This window comes from Pan paniscus, chromosome 7 (assembly GCF_029289425.2).
Source record: "Pan paniscus chromosome 7, NHGRI_mPanPan1-v2.0_pri, whole genome shotgun sequence".
In the NCBI taxonomy this organism is placed as follows: domain Eukaryota; kingdom Metazoa; phylum Chordata; class Mammalia; order Primates; family Hominidae; genus Pan; species Pan paniscus.
In genome coordinates this window covers 140,622,189-140,643,393 of record NC_073256.2, presented here as the reverse complement: position 1 = coordinate 140,643,393, position 21,205 = coordinate 140,622,189, and the positions used below count along the sequence as shown (strand labels likewise).

General features: G+C 49.6%; 1 protein-coding gene across 2 annotated transcripts in view; it reads right to left on the bottom strand.

Annotated features, from left to right (window-relative positions):
* Positions 1–239: 239 nt before the first annotated feature.
* The window catches only part of FAM83A (family with sequence similarity 83 member A), a 30,409-nt gene continuing 9,443 nt past the window's right edge, over positions 240–21,205 (bottom strand). Inside the window, exons 2-5 of one of the 2 annotated variants that reach the window (XM_034966560.2) lie at positions 19,266–19,433; positions 17,088–17,212; positions 3,573–3,832; positions 240–1,564 (exon numbers count right to left, since the gene is read on the bottom strand). In XM_034966560.2, the coding sequence (XP_034822451.2) occupies positions 1,494–1,564; positions 3,573–3,832; positions 17,088–17,212; positions 19,266–19,433 (624 nt within the window). In that variant the 3' untranslated portion in view covers positions 240–1,493. Of the gene's footprint in view, positions 1,565–3,293; positions 3,833–17,087; positions 17,213–19,265; positions 19,434–21,205 lie in introns of those variants that run through there. The other variant, XM_008973937.5, reaches the window with a different exon arrangement.

Here is a 21,205-nt window from a genome sequence, read left to right as displayed (position 1 = left end):
GGAGGGACAGAGAGTGAAGGTGGTCTTGGGGTATCTGATTATTTGTCTCCCCTGTAGGAGCAAAGCTCCTCACCAATGTTCAACCAGGGAGGACTGACTGTGCCCTTGGACTGTCTGTGGCACCATTGTAGCATCCTGTGGGTCCAGAGAGATACCTTTGGTCTCTGGGCTCTTATGATGTAAATGGAGAGACAGGAGAGCAGTATCTGATGAGGACCAAGTGCAGGTAACAGATCATTCCTAGGAGAGAGGGGCTCTGAGGAGCAGGGTTGATCATTAGCAACCCACACCTCAGTCCATGTTGGCTGACTGTCCTGTAGATAGGTCCCATGATCCTAAGTCCCTGGTTTGGGGGATGTGTTTGACCCTAGGTGAGGTACCCCAGGACATGAAGATCATAGTATTTCTTCATTCTCTCATGTTCTTCATGGTGGCTGTTCACATGCAGGTCCCTCCCAGCCCTCTCCGTGCCCTGGGAGTTCTTTGAGGCTGATAGATGCGTGTCCCGGAGCTGACACAGTGCCTGGCACATGGGAGATGCTAAGCTGCAGCTGTTGAAATTCACACTGTAGTAGAGACTCCATATGTTTAAAGACACGGAGTGACACTCTAGCAAGCAGGCCCCAGCAAGGGAGGTACAGGTGTGATTATAACCCAGAGCAGAATTAAAGATGGAACGTGACCCGGTTTTGTAGGATTTGAAAGTTGGATAAAGACTTCTTCTAGCTTTCAGATAGACAATTGCCAGGTGTGTCAAACCACCCCTAATCCTGTGGTGGAAATAGTTTGTGTGTCGGGGGGTCTTGGGAATCCAGAGCAATGGCCTAGCCTGGAGTTGGGGGGTCTCAGAGGCTGTATCACTCGGGCAAAGCTAGATCATGGTGCAGGAAGAAACAACCCCCAAATCGCAGTGGCTTAAACAACAAAGGTTTATTTCTTGCTCACTACATATCCATTGTGGGTTGGTGGGGTGGGAGTGGGGGATTCTGCTCATCGCTTAGGACCCCAGGCTGGCAGAGGAGGGCTTCAGCTGGAGAGCTGCTTCTATGTGGCAACCTGGACCCAGGCTCTCAAAGCTTCTGCCCAGAAGTGACCCTTGGAGGTTCTGCTCATGCTCCACTCGCCGGGGCAGCCCCGACCTAACCTCCCAGCAGGCAGCGCATCACACGTTACAGGTGCCCAGGAGAGGAGAAACTGCACCTTTGTCAACAAAGACGACCACGGAGGGGAGACTGCTGATGGAGGGTGGTCAGGAGTAGGGGGGCTTGTTCCCGCCTGCAGGTTCTCCCCTATCTACCAGGACTGAGCTCGACACAGGCACAGGCTGAGGCCTTTGGAAAGCTGGGCTTGGGAGCTTCTGTGACCTGGCAAGCTTTGCCTTCCTTAAACTTTCTCAGCAGATGGTGAAATCCAATTTGGAATGTTCAGCCGGGCCCAGTCATTCTAACCTCATCTCAGCCGTCAGCTGTGAAACAACAAGGTCAGGGCTGGGTTCAGAAAGCCATCAGGAACCAAAGTGTTGTTTGTTTTTTTGTTTTTGTTTTGTTTTGTTTACTTTCAGGAACTAAGGAGGAAAAAAGTGAAGGACAGGAATACAATAATTAATAATAATAATAATAAAAGAAACCAGAAGCCAAGATGCCCCAGATCATGCTGGGAGCAGTGGAGAATTGGAACAGAGGGATGGATGGGCAGAGGGGACTAGGGAGGATGCCACAGGCCGTCAGGGGTCAGAGGCCACCAGCAGGAAGAGCTCTGTGCTCTCGTCCCTCCACAGCGAAGGCTGAGCTTCCCCGCCAAAAACCGACAAGGGAGGAGAGGGCCTAGAAACAGGAGAAGGATGTGGAGTTGGCACCTGCTCCCCTCTGGCTGCCCAGCCTGGATCACATACCACTGACCCCGCTATCACACCTGAGGTGCAGGGTTAACTGTTACTTTCTCTGGGAAGTGTCTCTGACATCCCACCCACCACAGGGCTGGCCAACCCTCCTCTATGCTCTCTCTCTCTCTCTCTTTTTTTTTTTCTGTGACGGAGTCTCGCTTTTTTGCCCATGCTGGAGTGCAGTGATGCAATCTCAGCTCATTGCAACCTCTGCTTCCTGGGTTCAAGCAATTCTCCTATCTCAGCCTAATTTTTGTATTTTTAGTAGAGACGGGGTTTCACCATATTGGTCAGGCTGGTCTCGAGACCAGGTAATCCACCTGATCTCAGGTAATCCACCCACCTTGGCATCCCAAAGTTCTGGGATTACAGGCATGAGCCACCACGCCTGGCCCCTCCTGTATGCTTTCTAAGCATCCTATATTTCTTTGCACTCAGCTAGGCTGTGCCCTCAGGACCTAGTTCCACCCCAGAAACAAAGAGGGGCACTGTGAATTGAGAAGGAATGAATGATGGGGCTTGTGAGGTTCAGCATTTATTCCTCAGGAGGTGACCAGGCTGGTCAGAGGCACCTGGATCTGGGGACAGCTGAGCCCTCCCTGCTGCTCAAGACTGGCCTGGGCACCGCAGTGGGGCCAGTCCTGGCCCCTGACAACTCAAGCTCCTAGGTCCAGTCTAGACTCCGGGGACCTCCAGGCCAGCCCAAGGCTCTTTGAAGCAAGAATCTGAGTCTACTAAACTGCCTTGTCCAACCCAACACCCCAAACTCCTCAGCTAGCTCCATCCCTGGTGGCTACAGCTTCAGATGGCTCCCCCATACAACTCATAGATACCGGTTCTGGGGCCTCACCCCTAATTCATTGGGCCCAAGGATACCCTAGTATTAGCCTTTCCTAGGAGGAGGAGTTTCCCCAACTCTCCCGAAACATCCAGAATGTTCCCACACCTTCTCCTCAGTCTTTCTTTCCTGAATTTCTTGGGAGTGGACCATTCCTGGACACTGGGAACCAGAAGTACCAAACTACCATCTATCTCTCAGTGCCTCTGTTTACCCATTTGTAAAACTTGGGCTGCATTTCCTGCTTCTTACGGAGTTTTGGGGATCATTAATATTAAAGCCCGGGATGATCTCTGGAAGACAGGGACTCTGCTTTCATGATTTTATCCTCTAGCTGCCCCACAACCTCCCTGGAACCTTCTGGAATGTGCTGCACAGGTCAAACTAGAGCGGGGAACCCAAGGACTGGTGGGGGCCGGCAAGTGGATGGCCTGGGGCCTGGGAACATTGAACCGTGGCAGTGATTTTGAGTGTCTTTTCAAAGGGAAGTGGCTCAACGCCACTCGTCGTTGAGGTGGGTCTTTGGGTCTCAGGGAGTGCCCAGCCCTGGGCCTGCGAAGGGCAGCAGGGGAAGGGACCTTCAGAAGTGAGGGGAGGCCTGCAGGAAGGGCCTCCAGGTTGGAGTCAGCCTCGGCACCAGGCCCAGCTGCTCCAGCTGCAGCCGTGTGGGCCTGTAGGCCCCCAGGTTGCTGTAGACAGCGGCGGGCGGGCCGTCGTGGGGCCGCGGGGAGAGGTGGGCCTGGGGACTCGGGGCTCCCCAAGGGCCGTGGTGGGGCTGGAACCGGGGCGGTGGAGGCGGGTGTGGGGCCGCGGGGCTACCGGGCCCCGAAGACGCGGACACACTTCGGGTACCGGGGTGGCTGCCTGCCGAGCGGCCGCTGAAGGGGTTGGAGGACGTGCGGTCACTGGCGGAGCCACTGCTGCTGCTAAGGCGGCCATTGGCCGGGGCTGCTCCGGGCGGGACGGGGGCGACCAGCCGCGGGGACTTCAGGCCCATCACAGGCTTGGAGGAGGCGTAGAGGTGGCGGAACTCCTCGTCAAACAGCTCCACCGCCTGGCCTGTGAACTTGGAGAGGATGTTCCGGTGCACGTGTCCGCAGAGCCAGGTGAAGCTGGAGGGGAAGAGGAGAGAGAGTGATGGAGGAGAAGGGGGAAGGATGGGGAGGGGAAGTGGAGGAGGAGCGGGAGGGGAGGAAGAGGGAGGGAGGAGGTGGAGGAAGGAGAAGGAGGGAGAGGGGAAGTGGGAGGGGGAAGAGGAAGAGGAGGAGGGGAGGGGGAAGGGAAGTGGGAAGGGGAGGAGGAGGAAGAGGAGGACAGATAGGAGGCTTCGCCGGCCCAGGCCCCAAGATCCTCCTGGGGGACCAGTCTGGGAGTTGTGGGTCCCCTCGGGGCAGGGACGGAAGGGGACCAACCCATGCCCACTGCCCCTCCTCTCGGGCTCATTTCATCCTGGCAGAAACCCTGAGAGGGAGACATTGCGACACCTCTCTTACAGACGACAAAACTGAGGCTCAGGGGCCAGAATGTGTTTGCGGGTGAATAATTAAGATGCCAGAGCGAATCCCTGGCCTCAAGGCTCCCTCCTGGTGCTCAGATTGCAGCCCCTTAGAGGCTCCCTGAGGAGGCAGAAGGGAGCTGAGTCCCAGGGGCCCGGAGTCTGTGCTTAGGGTAGTCACCCAGCAGCCGGGGCCTTCTCGTCTCCACCTGTGCAATGTGGAGCGCCAGCGCCTTTAACCACACAGGGGTCGGGAAAGCCCCTGCAAAAGGCGGCTGCTCTTGGGAAGCCGGGCTGTGTTTTCATGAAAATCTAAAGCGTTCCTGAAAGGATTCGGCTCCATTTTCAGGCACAGGGACCCAGCAGGGATGAGTGGAGGAGGAGCACCGTGCGCCTCCCGTTGACGCTGACAGGAGTGGTTTATGGAGGAAGCACCCAGACAAGAGGCCGGGGCTGTCGGGGGGAGGGGTGGTGGAAGACACCCTCAAGGAGAGGCCTTGGGCCACCACTTACAGGTTTTAGGGAAAAACAAAATGCCTAAGGCAGTTATTACTTTGTATGATTCCCAGATTTTTTTTTTTTTTTGAGAGTCTTACTCTGTCACCTAGGCTGGAGTGCAATGGTGCGATCTCGTCCCACTGCAACCTCCGCCTCTCGGGTTCAAACGATTATTCTGCCTCAACCTCCCAAGTAGCTGGGATTACAGGCGCCCGCCACCACGCCCAGCTAATTTTTGTATTTTTAGTAGAGACGGGGGTTCACCATGTTGGCCAGGCTGGTCTCGAACTCCTGACCTCGTGATCCGCCCGCCTCAGCCTCCCAAAGTGCTGGGATTACAGGCGTGAGCCACCGCGCCCGGCCTGTTTCCCAGATTTAACCCAAACTCTTTTCTGTTTCCGATGGAAAACTCCTTTCGTTCCTCCCCCCGCCCCCTCAATGCTTGAAACTCTGGTAACAGCATAGACCTCCCGAGAGCACCAGGCTAGAGGCTCCTGGGCTCCTGCTCAGGTGAACTTGAAGCAAGAGGGAGAGGATGGTCGGGGGAATGGTCGCCGAGCCGGGACAGCGCCAGAGCTAAGCAGAAACGGGCCCGCCAAAGATAGGATCGCAGCCCCCAGCCCCCAGCCCACCTGTCTTGCCACCCAAAGGCCTGGCCTCAGCCCAGGGTTGGGAGTTCTCTGCTCTGTGAGGCAGGGCGGGGCCGCACAAGGCTCGGATAATCCTGGGAACAGCAATGAGGCTTTGTTTAAATCTCACCTCCCGCCGGGAACCACCCACACCCCCAGAGAGGTGAGCAGCTGATGCCGAGCCAAGCGCCAGCCCTGCCACGGGACAGGAGGCAAGCGCAGGGACAAAGGGCCACACTGCACTCAGAAGCCAGTCGCCCTATGTTGTCTGAATCAGGCTGCATGGGGCAACATAGCTGCTGCTTTGCTCAACAGAACAAGTCCAAAGAACAAGTCCAAAGACTTCCTGGCAAGTCCTCAGGTCCCCAGCACCTGTGTCCCCGATTGCACTGTGCCCTGCCCCAGAGCACCCCCACACCTGCACACCCGCGCATCTCACGCTTTAGCTTTTTTTTTCTTTTCTTTTAAAATTTTTTTTTTGAGACGCAGTCTTGCTCTGTCACCCAGGCTGGAGTGCAGTGGCGTGATCTCGGCTCATCGCAGCCTCTGCCTCCTGGGTTAAAGCAATTCTCTGCCTCAGTCTCCAGAGTAGCTGGGATTACAGGTGCCCGCCACCACACCTGGCTAATTTTTTGTATTTTTAGTAGAGACAGGGTTTCACCATCTTGGCCAGCCTGGTCTTGAACTCCTGACCTTGTGATCCACTTGCCTCTGCCTGCCAAAGTGCTGGGATTACAGGTGTGAGCCACTGCCCCTGGCCACGCTTTAGCTTTTATACTTTTGATCACAGCCCATGAGCAGAAATACGTTTCCTTTCTTTTTTTCTTTTTTTTTTTTTTTTTGAGACAGAGTCTGGCTCTGTCGCCCAGGCTGGAGTGCAGTGGCGCAATCTCGGCTTACTGCAAGCTCGCCTCCCGGGTTCAAGCCATTCTCCTGCCTCAGCCTCCCAAGTAGCTGGGACCCGCCACCATGCCCGGCTAATTTTTTTGTATTTTTAGTAGAGACGGGGTTTCACCGTGTTAGCCAGGATGGTCTCGATCTCCTGACCTCGTGATCCGCCCGCCTCGGCCTCCTAAAGTGGTGGGATTACAGGCGTGAGCCACTGCGCCCGGCCAATACATTTTATTTCTATTGTTGTTTGGCCCATAAGTACATAGCATTCACTTAATCATCTTTGGCTCATGACCAAACTCTACTCATTGGTCTATTCATCACCCATTTTCACTTATTTAACTATTTAATTGGTGATTTTAAGTAATATAGTAAGCACTTATGAACCCACTACCTAAAAGAAAAGGTCACATCTTTTTTTAAAATTTTTTCTCTTAAAAAAATTTTTTTTGGGGCTGAGATGGGATCTTGCTATTTTGCCCAGACTGGTCTTGAACTCCTGGCTTCAAGTGATCCTCCCTGCTTGGCCTCCCGAAGTGCTGAGATTACAGGCATGAGCCACCACACCTGGCCAAGGTAGCATCTTGAGGATAGTCCACATCTAGCCATAGGGTCCCTTCTTGCATCCCTTTCCCAGGACCCCTGAACTAGAACTCAGCACATCATGAATCCTGTGATCATAACGCCCTTGCTTTCCTTTTTCCATAATTACAGAATTTTTTTTTGTCCTTTTTTTTTTTTTTTTGAGTTGGAGTTTCACTCTTGTTGCCCAGGCTGGAGTGCAGTGGCGCGATCTAGGCTCACTGCAACCTCTGCCTCCTGGGTTCAAGCGCTTCTTCTGCCTCAGCCTCCCAAGTAACTGAGATTACAACAATGCTGGCTAATTTTTTGTTTTGTTTTTTTAACCATGTGTTGCCTCTTTGGTGAAACGCCTGCTTATGTCTCCCACCCACTTTTCTGCTGTGCTCTTGTGCTCTTGTGAGTCTCAGCACTAATCTCTGTCAGGGGTGTGCATCTTGAATAGCTGCTTCCAGTTTGTAACTGACTTTTCACTTTCTTTAAGATGTCTTTCTTTTTTTCTTTTCTTACTTTTTTTTTTTTTTTTTGAGACAGATCTCATTCTGTCCCCCAGGCTGGAGTGCAGTGGCTTGATCTCAGCTCACTGCAACCTCTGCCTCCCGGATTCAAGTGATCCTCCCGCCTCAGCCTCCCGAGTAGTTGGGACTATAGGCGCGTGCCACCACACTCGGCTAATTTTTGTATTTTTAGTAGAGACAGGATTTTACCATGTTGGCCAGGCTGGTCTTGAACTCTTGACCTCAGGTGATCCACCTTCCTCTGCCTCCCAAGGTGCTGGGATTACAGATGTGAACCACCACACCCAGCCAAGATGTCTTTCAGTGAGCCAACATTCTTAATTGTAATATAGTCAGATTAAGCAAACTTTTACGGTCACTGCTTTTTTTTTTTTTTTAATGTGTGTATGTTTTCCTTTTAAAGAAATCTACTGAGAGTTTTAGTTTATTTTCAACATTCAAATTCTTTTCAACTATTGCAAGTTGATTTGTAAACAAACGCGTGCATGGTGGGTAGTAATCCCATTTTACATACGGGGAGTTATTTTTTCCAGTTCCTCCTTTCCCCACTGCTCTGTCATGCCCTGTGGTGTGTGAATATGTGCCTGAGCTTTCTGTTCTGTGTGTCAATTTGTCCCTCCTCCAATGACACATTGTCTTGATTACTGCAATTTCATGACAAGTTCTGAACTCTGGTAGGGCAAGTCGTCCCTGCTTGTTTTTCTTTTTCGGATTTATCTTGGCTATTCTTGGAAAAGCACATTTAACATCATGACCCACAAGTACATAACCACACAATAATTTCCAGAACATCCTTTACCTCAGCGTGGTCTGATTATTTTTGTTCTATTCCGTGTCATTTAAAAAAAATGCTAGACATCATCTACTAAATTGATTTCACACCCCGCTAATGGATGGTGAGGCACAGTTTGAAAAACTGCATTCTTTCAGGACACTGAATGGTCAGAACCCAATGTGCTTTTATTCATTCATTCAACAAATATTTGTGGCCATGTATAATGTATCAGGTGCTGTATTTACTGTACTTCATGCCAGAAAAGCAACAGAGAAGAAAACATACCCAGTCCAGTCCCTGACCTCATGTCATTTACAATCTCAGCTAATCAAGTTCACAAATAAATAATTCCAAATCATGATGGGAGTGAAGCCATAGAGGATAAGAGGGCTCGGGGTGGGGTGATCAGAAGTCTCTGAGGCAATGATCTGGAAGCTGCCACCTACAAGATAAAGAGTAAGCAAGATAGAGACAGCAGGAATGAGCTCTCCGACGGAGGGCATGAACAGCAAGTGCAAAGGCCCTGCGACTCGAAAGAGCATGAAAGACTGAGGAAGCGGCCAATGTGGCTCCAACACAGTGGAGGAGTCGGGGGATCCTACTGAGATAGAGGCCCTGGTAAGGATGTAGATTTTTGTTGTTGTTGTTGTTCCTAGGAGCAGTGGCGAGTATTGAAGGATTTTAAAGTGGTTTGATCTGGTTTGTGTTTCTGTTCCTGGGAGAGAAAACCCATGGATGGCAGTGGGGGCGGGGCAGGAGGCCAATTAGAAGCCAGGATGATGTCTTGCTGTTGTTCCCCATCCTGTTCCCAATGCCCAATTTTGCCTGCCTCTTCCCCACCAGGGCTGAATAATTCTCATCCTTCAAGGCCCAACTCCAGCCAATGGCACCGACCTCCTGGACCTGCTAGGCAGAAGTGGTGGCTCCCTCTCAGCTGACCCCAGAGCACTTCCTTAGCTCCTGCTGATCTCAGAGCACACACACCAATCCACTCTGGCCACTCAGCAATTTTTCTTAATGGCCCTGGCATGGCACCTATGCTGGGGTCAGACCCTCAACCAGCCCTTCAGTGTTGAAATGCACAACCTCAGCCCTCTAGCCTCAGCGGAGGAAGCAGGGCTCTTCAGTTTGGGAGAACCATATACAACCAGAAGAAGGGGCCAAAATATCTGAAGCCCCCAGGTAGCGGGGCTAAAAGAAAGGGATAAATGGCCTCTTCTGTTTTTTTTTTCTTTGTTTGTTTTTGTTTTTACTGGAAACAACTCTAAGGGGAGACTGGTCCCAGGGAAGATGATCCCCTGAAAGGCTAGTAAGCAGATCACCTTTGAATGTCAAGGGCAAAATCATTGTTGGTGTCCTGTTCTCCCTCCAGGAGCTGGCTCCTCCGCAGCTCCCAGGAATGACAGTAAACACAGACGGCCCTGCATGTATTCAGGCTATGGCCGCCTTCCTCCTGGGCTGCACATCAGGCTAACAAGCCCAGCCCTCAGCTTCACAGAGATTGGAGAGCTGGTGACCCTAGTCAAGGAAGCTGGTGACCCTGGATCAGTTGCCTCCCCTCTCTGTGCCTAAATCCCCCACCCCACTTCTGTCAATTAGGAGGATGATGCCTTCTTCAAAGTGTTGTCATAAAGATTAAATCCTTATTAAAGTCTGTTTTTGTTTTTGTTTTTTTTTTTTTTTTTGAGACAGTCTCACTCTGTCGCCCAGGCTGGAGTGCATCTTGGCTCACTACAACCTCCACCTCCCAGGTTCAAGTAATTCTCCTGCCTCAGCCTCCCTAGTAGCTGAGATTACAGGCGCGTGCCACCACACCAGCTAATTTTTTTTGTATATATATATATTTTTGTTTGTTTGTTTGTTTGAGACAGAGTCTCGCTCTGTCACCTAGGCTGGAGTGGATCTCAGCTCACTGCAACCTCTGCCTCCCAGGTTCAAGCAATTCTACTGCCTCAGCCTCCCAAGTAGCTGGAATTACAGGCACCCACCGCCACATCTGGCTAATTTTTTGTACTTTTAGTAGAGACAGGGTTTTGCCATGTTGGCCAGGCTGGCCTCGAACTCCTGACCTCAGGTGATTCACCCGCCTCGGCCTCCCAAAGTGCTGGGATTACAGGTGTGAGCCATCGCGCCCCTCCTGATTTTTTATATTTTTAGTAGAGATGGGGTTTCACCATGTTGACCTGGCTGTTCTCAAATTCCTGACCGCAAGTGACCCACCCCGCTCAGCCTCCCAAAGTGTTGGGATTACAGGCATGAGCCGCCACACCTGGCCCTTATTAAAGTTCTGATCACACCTGGCCCAGTCCCTGACATCCTTCAGCAATGTTAGTTCTGCTTCCTCCTGTCCCTGCCCAGGGCGAGGGCCCCCCAGCTGCGTGATGGACTCTGGAAGGGCAAGTGCAAATTAAAAATGAGATGCTTAATTCTTCCCACTGAAAATAAGGGAAGAGACCTTCCCCTTCTTCCTTTTCTACTTCAAAAATTTTAGCTGTATGCAAATCACACTCCATCCTCCGGTGTTCTGGAAGAAGGTGGGCCTGACTGCAGCTGTCCTCTGACTCCACAAGCAGAACCTCCCTACTGTAATGGGTTGGATCCACTTTGCCATATGAAAGAGTGAGGTTTTGTTCTGCCTGCTGTCTCTGTAGTGAGTTGCCCATCATGTGCATCATATTCTGGTCTAATGCTTACTTGATAACACAATTGTTTTCCTTCACTTCTACTTTCGTAGGGAAGTTTTCTGAGAGGAGATTTTGTTTCTCATTTTAATTCCCCAGTAGCTCCCATAAGACAGGGAGAGATGAACTCCACTCCCATCTGCCTTGTGTGGAAATGCTTTCAGACTTCTCTGCTGGCTTCTTTAGTTGGAGAGTGGGCTGGGCAGCGGGGCTGAGAGGTGTTGAGGGTTGAGGGCTGGGGGAAGGCATGTTTTCCAGCACTTTCCCTCTAACAAACCCTGCAGAAGGATAACACACAGGAAGGGCCCTTACCTCCTGGAATAATGCTTCACAAATAAAAAAATTAGTATACTTTCATAATAATAGCTCTTTTCTTTCTTTCTTTCTTTTTTTTTTTGAGACAGAATTTCACTCTTGTTGCCCAGGCTGGAGTGCAATGGTGCAATCTTGGCTCACCGCAACCTCTGCCTCCTGGGTTCAAGCTATTCTCCTGCCTCAGCCTCCTGAGCAGCTGGGATTACAGGCATGGGCCACCACACATGGCTAATTTTGTATTTTTAGTAGAGATGGGGTTTCTCCATGTTGGTCTGGCTGGTCTCGAACTCCTGACCTCAGGTGATCTGCCCACCTTGGCCTCCCAAAGTGCTGGGATTACAGGCGTGAGCCACCGCGCCTGGCCAATGATAGCTCTTTTCTAATTCACAGAAACCCACTGGAAAGTGAGGTCAAACCACTTTATACAACAGACCAATGTTAGTTAAGCATAAAAATGCTGGTAACAGTAATAATCACGGCCTGCCTGGTAAAACTCACGAATCCTTTTCAAACAGACCCTGCTTGGAATTATAATTATTAATATGAAAATAAATTTGAAAGTATAAATAATACCAATGTCTTAAACAACAATACACTTTTTTTTTTTTTGAGACGGAGTCTCGCTCTGTCGGCGGGATCTCAGCTCACTGCAAGCTCCGCCTCCCGGGTTCACGCCATTCTCCTGCCTCAGCCTCCCGAGTAGCTGGGACTACAGGCGCCCGCCACCATGCCCGGCTAATTTTTTGTATTTTTAGTAGAGACGGGGTTTCACTGTGTTAGCCAGGATGGTCTCGATCTCCTGACCTCATGATCCGCCCGCCTCTGCCTCCCAAAGTGCTGGGATTACAGGCGTGAGCCACCGCGCCCGGCCACAACAATACACTCTTAAGTGACCTTTTTTTAGTGCATCTCAGATGCCCAGCAGCGAAGTATTTACACTTGCTGTTTTACTTAATTTTACAACAATTCTAATACAAATGGAGTGCGTTATTGTTTTCCATTTTGTTCTGATGAGGAAACAGGCCCAGAGAGATGGCAGGTACACAGCTATTGAAAGTTGGGTATAGAAGCTGGGAGCAGTGGCTGACGCCTGTAATCCCAGCACTTTCGGAGGCCGAGGAGGGCGCATCAATTGAGGTCAAGAGTTCGAGACCAGCCTGGCCAACATAGTGAAACCCCCGTCTCTACTAAATATACAAGACAATTACCCGGGTGTGGTGGCACACGCCTGTAATTCCAGCTACTCAGGAGGCTGAGGTGGAAGTATCGCTTGAACCAGGAGGCTGAGGCTGCAGTGAGCCGAGATCACGCCACCACCACGCTAGGCAAAAGAGCGTCTCAAAAAAAAGAGTGGGGTACAACCTAACACATTCAAATTCTTCTTCTTCTAGGAGAAAGCATAATGTATGAGATATTGTTTGGTTTAAAAGTGAAATGATATGGATTTGAGGATTCGAGGGTGGAACAATTCATATTTCGAGAAGCTGAAGACAGACATTCTGTTTTCCTGAAGGTGTTAAAGGGAAGTTTATCTTGGGAATGTGTTTCAGCTTAATCTGCCCAGCATTTGACACCATTTGGTAGAGGGAGGAAGCCCCCACTCCTAGCGCAGTTCTGATCTCCCTGAAATGTTTGAAATCCCTCCCGGTCGCTTAAGCTCCTTCATCAGTTTTCATCATGCGCACAGATAATAAGAACTTGTTTCTCAGCCTTTTATCTTTACATCTTTGTTTCCAAATGCCTGTGTTCCCGGGCCTTCTCCTTTTTTCCACAGAGATAACTGCCCCATGGTCGTGTGCAATGCAGCTAGTGGGTCCTGGGAGGGCGCAACGTTTCTCAAAAATAATTGCCTAATCTTGAACTTTGGGGCAGGACATTATAGATAAGAGCCTCCGGGTAAGAAGACTTTTTTAAAAAAACATCCAAACTTTGATCTACTGAAGTTCAGATCACTTTATTTATTTATTTATTTATTTTAAGGGAGAGTCTCACTCTGTCACCCAGGCTGGAGTGCAGTGGTGCGATCTCTGCTCACTGCAGCCTACGCCTCCTGGGTTCAAAGTGATTCTCATGCCTCAGCCTCCCCAGCAGCTGGGATTACAGGTGCTTGTCACCATGCCCAGCTAATTTTTGTATTTTTAATAGAGACAGGGTTTCACCATGTTGGCCAGGCTGGTCTCAAACTACTGACCTCAGGTGATCTACCCGCCTTGGCCTGTCAAAGTGCTGGGATTACAGGCGTGAGCCGCTGCACCTGGCCCAGATCACTTTACAGTGTATCATGTGCTTTGGGGCTACTGAGGAGACAGCTCAGCTGCACCTGTTCTTTGATTTCAAACTGCACCTGTTCTTTGATTTCAAACTGTACCTGTTCTTTGATTTCTTCCCCCATGTTCCGGGAATCCTCAGCTATTCTAGCCCTTGGCTCAACCTCCTTCTTCCCTTTAGTGATGCAAAACCTAAGTTCCCCGGGGAATAATGTGTGCCTTGAAATGGAGTGTCAAGAGCGCCGCAAGAATTCCTCAGCTAATATTCACAATCGCCGAAAGGGGGAAACAACCCAATGTCTATTGATTGGTGACCAGATAAACCAACTGTGGTCCATCCTGTCCATGGAATATTTGCTCAGCCATGAAAAGGGAGGAAGCACTGACACACGCTACAGCTCGGATGAGCCTGGAAAACGTTATGTTAAGTGAAAGAAGCCAGCCACAAAATGCCACATATTGAATGATAATTCCATTTACATGAAACAGGCACTTACATGGGGACCCTCGGTGCTATGAAGGACATTCTAGACCTCAAGGCAAGCTGGGAAGGAAGGTGTGAACTGCACTTGTGTGAATGTGCCTCCTAAGCCACATTCTCTTTTTTTCCCATAGCCTTGTTCTCCTACCTTCAAATTCTATAAAGTTTGAGGACGGAATGACATATTTTAGAGATTCTTCTCTGAAAACTTGCCCCACCCTAGGCCTGAGTGAAGGGCAGCCATGTTTTTGCCACATGCCAAGTTCCCTTCTGCCACCCCTGCCCCAGCCACAGGTAACTGGCTCAGGGGTGGACACCAGACTCAGAGACAGCTCATCCACTGGTGGGTGATCTGGGCTGACAGAATGGTTGGACCAGGGGTGATGGTGGTGGGGGCTGGGCTGGGAAGCCCCAAAGTTTAGGGATGAGGAGGTCAGATTTAACTTATGCAATCCATGAGGCAGGAGAGAGAACCAGAAAAAGTAGCTAAACAACAGGCCTGTGGACCCATGAAAGCCAGAGTGAGCAGCTTTTACCCTAGCTTTTCCCAGACTTGGGGAGGCCTGGCAGCCCCTGGTCCTGCCCTTGGCTGTGCCTGAGATTAATTGCCACAGCCTTACAACACCCCCTTCTGCCTTTACTTAGCCAGTTTAAGTAGATTTTCTGTGCCTTACAGTGAAACAGCCTTGACGAACTTAATAGGAACCAAAATGTCGAAAAACAGTGCAGGAAGGTCCTTGTTGTATTGGGGAAGAGAGGAGAATTATCACACAATTTTGGACTTGGTTTGGAAAATATGTAAAGTATTTTAAAAACTGAAGGAGTCCCATTAAAAGAAAAGAATAAAAATATAAATTATTAAGCTTCGTAGCAAGCAGAGAAAAAAAGGAGCTATCTAAAAAAGAAGCAATATGAAAACCTCTCCATTCAACTGCAAACACAAAAGGGGAAAAGCAAAGCAAAGTCAAAATATAAATATTAGAAATAAATCCAAATACATCAGCAATCACAATAACTAACTGGATTAGACCTATTAAAAGACAGAGATGATAAAACTATACTTTTAAAAACTTCAATGAGGCTGGGAGTGGTGGCTCATGCCTATAATCCCTGCACTTTGGGAGGCTGAGGTGGGTGGATCATCTGAGGTCAGTAGTTTGAGACCAGTCTGGCCATCATGGCAAAACCCCATCTTTACTAAAAATGCAAAAATTAGCCGAGCATGGTGGCAGGCACCTGTAATCCCAGCTACAAGGGAGGCTGAGGCAGGAGAATCACTTGAACCTGGGAGGCAGAGGTTGCAGTGAACTGGGATTGCACCACTGCACTCCAGCCTGGGTGACAGAGCGAGACTCCGTCTCAAAAAAACAAAAATTAATGATATGTTGTTCACCAAAGACACACTTAAAATCTATCAGCAAGTTTGAAAATAATGGGATGGAGAGAAAGTTATACTCTGTGCTGTAGACTGAATGTCTGTTTCTGCTCCAGATTCATATTTGAAATCCTAATCCCCAATGTGATGCTATTAGCGTGTAGGGCCTTTGGGGCATAATTAGGTCATGAAGGTAGAACCTTCAGGAATGGGGTTAGTGCCCTTGCAGAAGAGGCCCCAGTGAGCTCCCTCACCTTTTTTTACCATGAAGGGATAAAGATACACTTTCACTGTGTCACACAGTGAAAAGGCAGCAGTCTATGAGACAGAAGGTGGGCCTTCCCCAGGCACTGAATCTGCCCACACCTTGACCTAGGACTTCCCAGCCTTCAGGACTGTGAGTAATGGGTTTCCATTGTGTATAAGCTACCCAGTCTATGGGATTTTATTATAGCAGCCCAAATGGACTAAGACACTGTACAAATATAAGCACAAGGAAGACTGGAGGTAGCAATGTTAATATCATTAAAAGTGGAATTTCAGCTAAACGGCACTAATAAGGCTAAAGAAAGATAGCACATTTTAAATGTAAGGGTTTTTCCCCCCCTTTCTCTCTTTCCCTTTATGCTCATTTGTCTCTGGCTAGAGATTTGCCAGTTGGCTTCACCTAGCTTTGGAACAGCATTGCGGACTCCTGCTCCCTGGGGAAAGACTGCATCCTTAACACCCCCTGGAAACCTGCCTTCCACTCCCAGCTTATCCCAATGTTTGTGCTCATATTTCACTGGTCACTACTATGTGTTTGCAGCAGAGGAAGCAAGAAAAGATGTAACCAGTTGCCCTCCTCTGCACTCTCTGTCACACTCATCACCTTCCTAAACAAATGTTCCCAAATGACCTTCGGCTGTTCCTCCCTTCCTCAATTGCTCTCTCATTTCATCCCTCCCACAAAACCCACCATCAAATCCACTTCCCTAGCGCCGCCACTGAGAACATTTCAAAGAATATCTTTTAAGCTCTGAAGTCAAGTTTCAAAGGCAGACCCAGGCAAGGTAGCATTGTTAGAATAAATGGGTGGTCAGTCATTTGGATGTAGGAGTCTATGTGTGAGGGTCTAAACACAAATTGAGGCCGGGCGCAGGGGCTCATGCCTGTAATCCCAACACTTTGGGAGGCTGAGGCTGGTGGGTTGCTTGAGCAAATAATAAAAATTTAAAAAATAAAATGGGGCTGGGTGCAGTGGCTCACGCCTGTAATCTCAGCACTTTGGGAGGCCACATGGGTGGATCACCTGAGGTCAGGAGTTTGATACCAGCCTGGCCAATATGATGAAACCCCGTCTCTACTAAATATACAAAAATTCGCTGGGCGTGGTGGTGGGTGCCTGCAATCCCAGCTACTTGGGGGGCTGAGGGAGGAGAATCGCTTGAATCCTGGAGGTGGAGGTTGCAATGAGCTGTGATTGCACCATTGCACTCCAGCCTGGGTGACAGGGCGAGACTCCATCTCAAAAAAAAAAAAAAAAGCAATGGGATGTGCACACACACAACTAAACAAATTGCATCACTTTATAATCACGTCTAAGATATCCGAGGAGGGAAAAGAAGAGGATTCTATGTCCTATTGCAATATCAAGGGAAACGGAGGCACCTGGAAATGCCTCTCTACCTGGAATTCTTGCCAGAAAGGGTCCACATTTCTTGCCTCTCACCCCATCTATGTGATGCAGCTCCAGCTCCGGGCAGAGGGAGACCTTCTGGGAGCTGCTGGGGGTGTTTGTGTCTGAGCAGCGGGAGCTGGTCTGCACCTCACTCAGCCCTTGTTCTCCATGAATCCTTGACAGGAGATGAATCCAAGGCTCACCTGTAAGATCCAGACAGGACAAATCTCCAGTCTGAGATGATGAACTTCTCCCGGATTTGGCCAGCGAATTTCCTGCCTGACTTGGCACAGTATATCTCTCCTTCCACACTCCGGATGGAAATGTTCTGTTGGAGGGAAAGTCAAGGTGTCACTTCCTAATTCTGTCTATAGAGATACATTTGGGCTTTAGGCTGGATGTTTATGTTCCCTTTACCCCCATTCTGTGTTGAAACCTAATCCCCAGGGTGACGGTACTAGAAGGTGGGGCCTTTGGGAGGAGATTAGGTCATGAAGATGGAGTGCTCATGAATGGGAGGAGTGCCTTATAAAGGAGGCCCAGAGATCTGCCTCACTCCTTCTGCCATGTGAGGACACAGCAAGAAGACAGCCATTTATAAGCCAGGAAGTGGGCTTCACCAGACACCGAATCTGCCAGAACGTTGATCTTGGAGTTCCCAGCCTCTAGAACCATGACGAATAAATTTCTGTTGTTATGAACCACCAGTCTATGGAATTCTGTTATAGCAGCTGTGATAGACTAAGACAATTTGTGCATGAAAATGTCTGGTAGAATGTTCATCAAGATGGAAATGTGTTATCTCTGGTTGGTGGGATTCTGGACCATATTAATATTTTCCCTGGGCTGAATTGTCTAAATTGTCTTCACTGTCCTGGCATCAGCTGGCAACAAAAAAAAAGGAAGGTGGTAGAATTCAAATAAGGCCGCAAATAAAAGAAAAGCAAGGGCCTAATGCCTATGGAGCCCTGAGTCTAGGCCCCCATGAGCCACAGGTGGCCTGGCAGTTACTTGGAGGCAAGCCCAGCCCTGCCTTGTATGTGGCTTGACCTGAGTCCCCGACCCTAAGCTGTTCAGAGGGAAGGCTCGGTGCAGCCAGAGGAGGTGGTTTTGTGGAGGTAGCAATAGACCCTGTATTGTCTTAAGCAAAGGTGAGTCTGCAACCCTACCATGGCTCTATTTATCCCTTGTCTTCCCTGTAGCACCTGCTGCTCCCGCTGTACAGCTGGAAGGCTGGAGAAATGGAAGAGCAGGTAAAGTGTGGGAGTCTCAGGGTTAAGGCTGAGGGAGGTGGAATACTGTCTGGATTCCTCAAAAGACTGCTGGTAGCTTGGCAGGTCCTGGGAAGGGCTGTCCTGCCTCCAGCCGCTTCCCCTGGGCTTCTCCATAGCTCTGTGAGATCTTGAGAGGAGGGACACCATTGTCCTATGGTGAGCAGAGTACTGTCAGGTGTGGCCAGCATAGGCCATGAAAGCAAGGCCAGTTCTGACACTTCTGACCTGTTTCAATGGCCTCGTGCCAAGGAGGTGTGATCCACGTCATGCCAAACAGACCAGCAGCCAGAGGTCCCAAGGCCTGTGGCAGCAGGAGGCAGCACTGAACTCAGCTGCATCTGTGCAGAGGGGAAGGGAGGGAGGGAGGAGGCTTCATTCTTACCTGGGAGGTTCTCCCAGAGGACAGAACCTCTCTTGCCTGAGCTAGAGGAGACTGATCAAAAGAACTCTGAGGGCCACCCATCAGCTGTTCAGCCAGGCCTACTCATGAAAGCTATGGGTGGTGTTCACATTTGAATTAGTTGTCCTCAAATTTGCGTGATGAATCAAACCCTTATCGCTGGGTTTCTTTTCTCTTTGCCAGGAGAGGGAAGTATGGGGTTCAGTTAAGTCCAAGAGGATCAATGTCTTGTTGGGACCAGGGAGTTCTGAACATGCACCCACAGACCCTGGAGGTTGCCTGCCCTGTAAGATGCAATCCCTGGGCTTCACCAGCTGAGAGGAGAACTGGAGTACATGGCAGAGATGCTGCTCACCAGATACTCATGACCCTTTACATTTCCCAGCATCCGTGCATCTGGGTAAGGTCAATGAGTTATAAGAGAAAGCGATGGAAATCTCCTCCAGGTCAGATCCTGGAAACATCCTGCAGAGTCTCCCAGCCTTCTCTTTCCCTGTCATGGTTATCTTAGAGGCCGTGTATTTCTCATGATGTAGCTACAATATGGAGGAAGGCCATCTGACCTACATAGGAGTTTGTTTGAGCAAGAAATGAACCTTTATCGTGTTAAGCTATTAACACAAGATGAGGGACATTTGTTACTATTGCATAGACTATCCTATCTGGACTAATATGAGTACCCTTAGGACTCTCACTGGGGCCCCTACCTTGAGGTGACTGTCAGAGATCTGGACTTTGTCACACATCTCCTGGAAGAGCTTCACACCTCCCTGGTCCAGGAGCACACAAACGAACACCCCACGCTTGTTGGCTGCCTCTAGAATGTCACAGAAGATCTCCACATCCGTGAACACATCCATCAGGATGACCAGGACCTGGGCCAGGGCAGAGTGCTCAGTTACCAGAAAAGTCAGGGCCAGGTGCTAACTGGTTTCACCCAAACTGCCTGAGTCCCAGTGGGCCTGGGAGAGCTGTTCCCATTGGGCCAGAGGGGAGAGGATGGGGTAGAGTGGGTCTGACTGGGCAGGATTAATGGAAGGAAAAGGAAGAGCTGGAGTGGAGGCCCCTGCGCCTGTCCTGATACCATCTCTCCAGTCCCACCACCTATCTGTTGGCCCCTATGCCCATTGTGGGAGTGGGGAGTGCAGAGGAGGAAGGGAAAAGTCTAGAAAGAGAAGGAGAGCAGAGAAGAACAAGAAGAAGCATCTCAACCGGTTCTAGGAGAGGACTAAAGTTAAGGTTATGGATTCTCAGCCACTTGGAGCTAGAGGGCACACTGTGGCCACTGATTTTCAAATGCTGTTAAGCCGTGGAATCCTATCCTCAAACAAAATCCCATGTGGAGGCACCATATATAAGCGCCTAGAACAAGCTGCTCCCCGTGGGATGTAGAAGGGAGTCACACTCTACCCATAGCTACTGCATCATGTGTCACAGTAGAAACTGGGGAGGGGAGTTCTAGACATCCAGCAAGCAGGAGAGACATCTGTGTTCCTCCTGCCAAGCATTCATCCTCCCTTCTTCTGCCAACAGCATCCCAATCTGACTTTAAGGAATTGCCTCTCCTCCACAATCAATGTGGTTTGGAAGGGTCTATTGCCATTCTTTGATTGGATATGGGGAGACCACATGACCAGGGCTAGACCAATGGGAGCATGGCATCCTCTGTTGGCCACAGACATTGGTCCAGAGGTGGTCACATGATCTAAGTTATTCTAATGAGTCAGCCCAGGACTTTAGCTGGGACTCCTGGGAAAAGGAGGTGTTCTTTCTACAAGGTTGCTTAGCTGGTATTTTATAAGCAATGGCTGCTGGCAACCATTTTTGCTACCTCTTGGGGAGAGCCTGCCTGACAATGAAGCCATCCCTGGAGAAAGCAGCCAGGAGGTAGAGACAGAGTCCCAGCAGTGTCATTTGGACACCTGGTTCCAGCCATGCCTGAGACCAGTGCCACCCTTGACTTTTCCGCTGTGGATGTCAATGAATGTTTCTCTTCTTCTTAAGCTTGTTTGGGTTTACTCTCTGTCACCCAGTCATGAGTCCTTTCTAATACCTTAATTGTGATATATTGACAAGCAGCTTATTAGGCAGTCATTAAAAATGTTGATTACTGCTGGGCGCGGTGGCTCATGCCTGTAATACCAACACTTTGGGAGGCCGAGGCGGGCGGATCATTTGAGATCTGGAGCTCGAGACCAGCCTGACCAACATGGTGAAAGCTCATCTCTACTAAAAATACAAAAAAAAAAAAAAAATTAGCTGGGCTGGTAGTGCACGCCTATAGTCCCAGCTACTGGGGAGGCTGAGGCAAGAGAATCGCTTGAACCCAGGAGGCGGAAGTTGCAGTGAGCCGAGATCGCACCACTGCACTCCAGCCTGGGTGACAGAAAGAGACTCTGTCTCAAAATAAAAAAATAAGAAAATAAATAAAAATTTAAAATGTTAATTTTCTTTCTTTCTCTTTTTGTTTGTTTGTTTGTTTGTTTCTTTCTTTCTTTCTTTCTTTTCTTTCTTTTCTTCCTCTCTCTCTTTCATTTTTTTTCTGTAGACATGGGGTTTCACTATGTTGCCCAGGCTGGTCTCGAACTGTTGGGCTTAAGCAATCCTTAAGCCTCAGCCTCCCAAAGTGCTGGGATTACAGGAATGA